This window comes from Musca vetustissima, unplaced genomic scaffold, assembly GCF_032173495.1.
Source record: "Musca vetustissima isolate MV318-11 ecotype Yass unplaced genomic scaffold, APGP_CSIRO_Mvet_v1 utg37579, whole genome shotgun sequence".
NCBI classification, from domain to species: Eukaryota; Metazoa; Arthropoda; class Insecta; order Diptera; family Muscidae; genus Musca; species Musca vetustissima.
Genome location: NW_026887584.1, coordinates 85,347 through 86,859, shown reverse-complemented (window position 1 = coordinate 86,859; position 1,513 = coordinate 85,347). Strand labels below are relative to the sequence as shown.

The window sequence follows — 1,513 nt, the reverse complement described above, 5'->3', positions numbered from 1 at the left end:
CTGCCATTAGTATACCCGAATTGAAATATATTGAAAAATCGCTGGGTGAAACTTCAGCCCATCCAACAATGCCGAATCTGAGGACAACACCATGGCGTGAAATGATGCGATCGATGCCGGTCTATGCCATCATTGTAGCGAACTTCTGCCGTTCGTGGAATTTCTATTTGCTGGTGCTCAGGCCGGATTTGTGGGGTCGCTGCCCCATTTGATTATGACCACGATTGTACCGTTTGGTGGTATGCTGGCAGATCATTTGCGTAAAAATGGCATTATGTCGACGACAAATGTGCGAAAGCTTTTCAATTGTGGTGGTTTCGGTATGGAGGGTATATTTTTCTTGTTTGTGGCCCATTCGGATACGGCGGTAAGTGGGGAGATGGGAAATTTCTAGGGGATTTTTATTTTATTTGTTTATTTTTTAGACTGGTGCCATGTTTGCCTTGACCTGTGGTGTGGCCTTTTCGGGCTTTGCCATATCCGGCTATAATGTCAATCACTTGGATATTGCCCCCCGTTATGCCAGTATTTTGATGGGTCTCTCAAATGGTATTGGCACATTGGCGGGTATTATTGTACCCTATGCTTTGGATGGCCTAATACAAAGGAATGTAAGTGAAGGGAAAACGTTTTTTTTTTCTTGGAAGAATTTAGAATTTATTTTATTTTTGTAGCCTGAAGGTTGTTGGACCACTGTCTTTACCCTGGCCGCCTGTGTTCATTTAGTTGGCTGTACATTCTATGCCATTTTTGCCTCTGGCGAATTACAACCCTGGGCCGAGCCACCACCTGAAGAGGAACAGAAAGTATGGGCGCCTCCCATGGGTGCAATTACCGAAGATCCTAATCAGCCGGGTGCTGCGGGTTATATGAAGGAAACCTCATTTGTAAGTTTGAAATAAATTTTTACAAAATTATGAAAATTATTAATTTTTGTCTCCTCTTGCAGGGTGAAGCCCCACCACCATATACGGAACAAAGTCAAATGCAACAATCGAATACCGTTAATTATGGAGCGACAGGACACGTGGCCAATAATCCATTTGCCATGGCTGGTGCCACCATTGCCGAAGAAAGCATGCAACCTGATGTCGCCGCCGGGGGTATGGCAACGGGTTCATATGCCTCGTACGATTACACTGTTGGCCAAAGTACAGCCACAGCTCCGGCAGCAGGGACATTGGGACAATTACCACAAATGCCATCATATGAACAACAATATCCTCAATATCAGACACAATAAAAAACCTCAACGCCAATCACCCACCCACTACGATACACACACATACAAACAGGACTAACATAAAAATATATATATCAGGTAAGAGATAGCCGTTAAACAAAGGGGGTGACACAGAGAACACAAAAAAAATGTTAATGGATTATAAGACAAATTAATAATAGTAAACAACAGCAACAACAATAACATTATAAACATATATTTAAAAAAGCAATCAATATTTCAAATATATAATTAACAACAACCAAAAAATAATTATAACAACAACAACAA

The 1,513-nt window shown here is 41.5% G+C and overlaps 1 protein-coding gene across 1 annotated transcript; it reads left to right on the top strand.

Annotated features, from left to right (window-relative positions):
* The first annotated feature begins 68 nt into the window (after nucleotides 1-68).
* LOC133335205 (probable vesicular glutamate transporter eat-4) lies at nucleotides 69-1,243 on the top strand. Its single transcript, XM_061543507.1, has 5 exons — nucleotides 69-134; nucleotides 182-367; nucleotides 426-611; nucleotides 675-887; nucleotides 950-1,243. The coding sequence occupies exons 1-5, from the start codon at nucleotides 69-71 to the stop codon at nucleotides 1,241-1,243; spliced, it is 945 nt and encodes a 314-aa protein (XP_061399491.1).
* The last annotated feature ends 270 nt before the right edge of the window (nucleotides 1,244-1,513 follow it).

Excerpts from the sequence above, each read along its gene's own strand:
- LOC133335205 (XM_061543507.1), top strand. The coding sequence starts at position 69 with ATGCCGAATCTGAGGACAACACCATGGCGTGAAATGATGCGATCGATG. Across the intron at positions 368-425 it reads TGGCCCATTCGGATACGGCG|ACTGGTGCCATGTTTGCCTT; the intron begins GTAAGTGGGGAG and ends TTTATTTTTTAG. Across the intron at positions 612-674 it reads ATGGCCTAATACAAAGGAAT|CCTGAAGGTTGTTGGACCAC; the intron begins GTAAGTGAAGGG and ends TTATTTTTGTAG.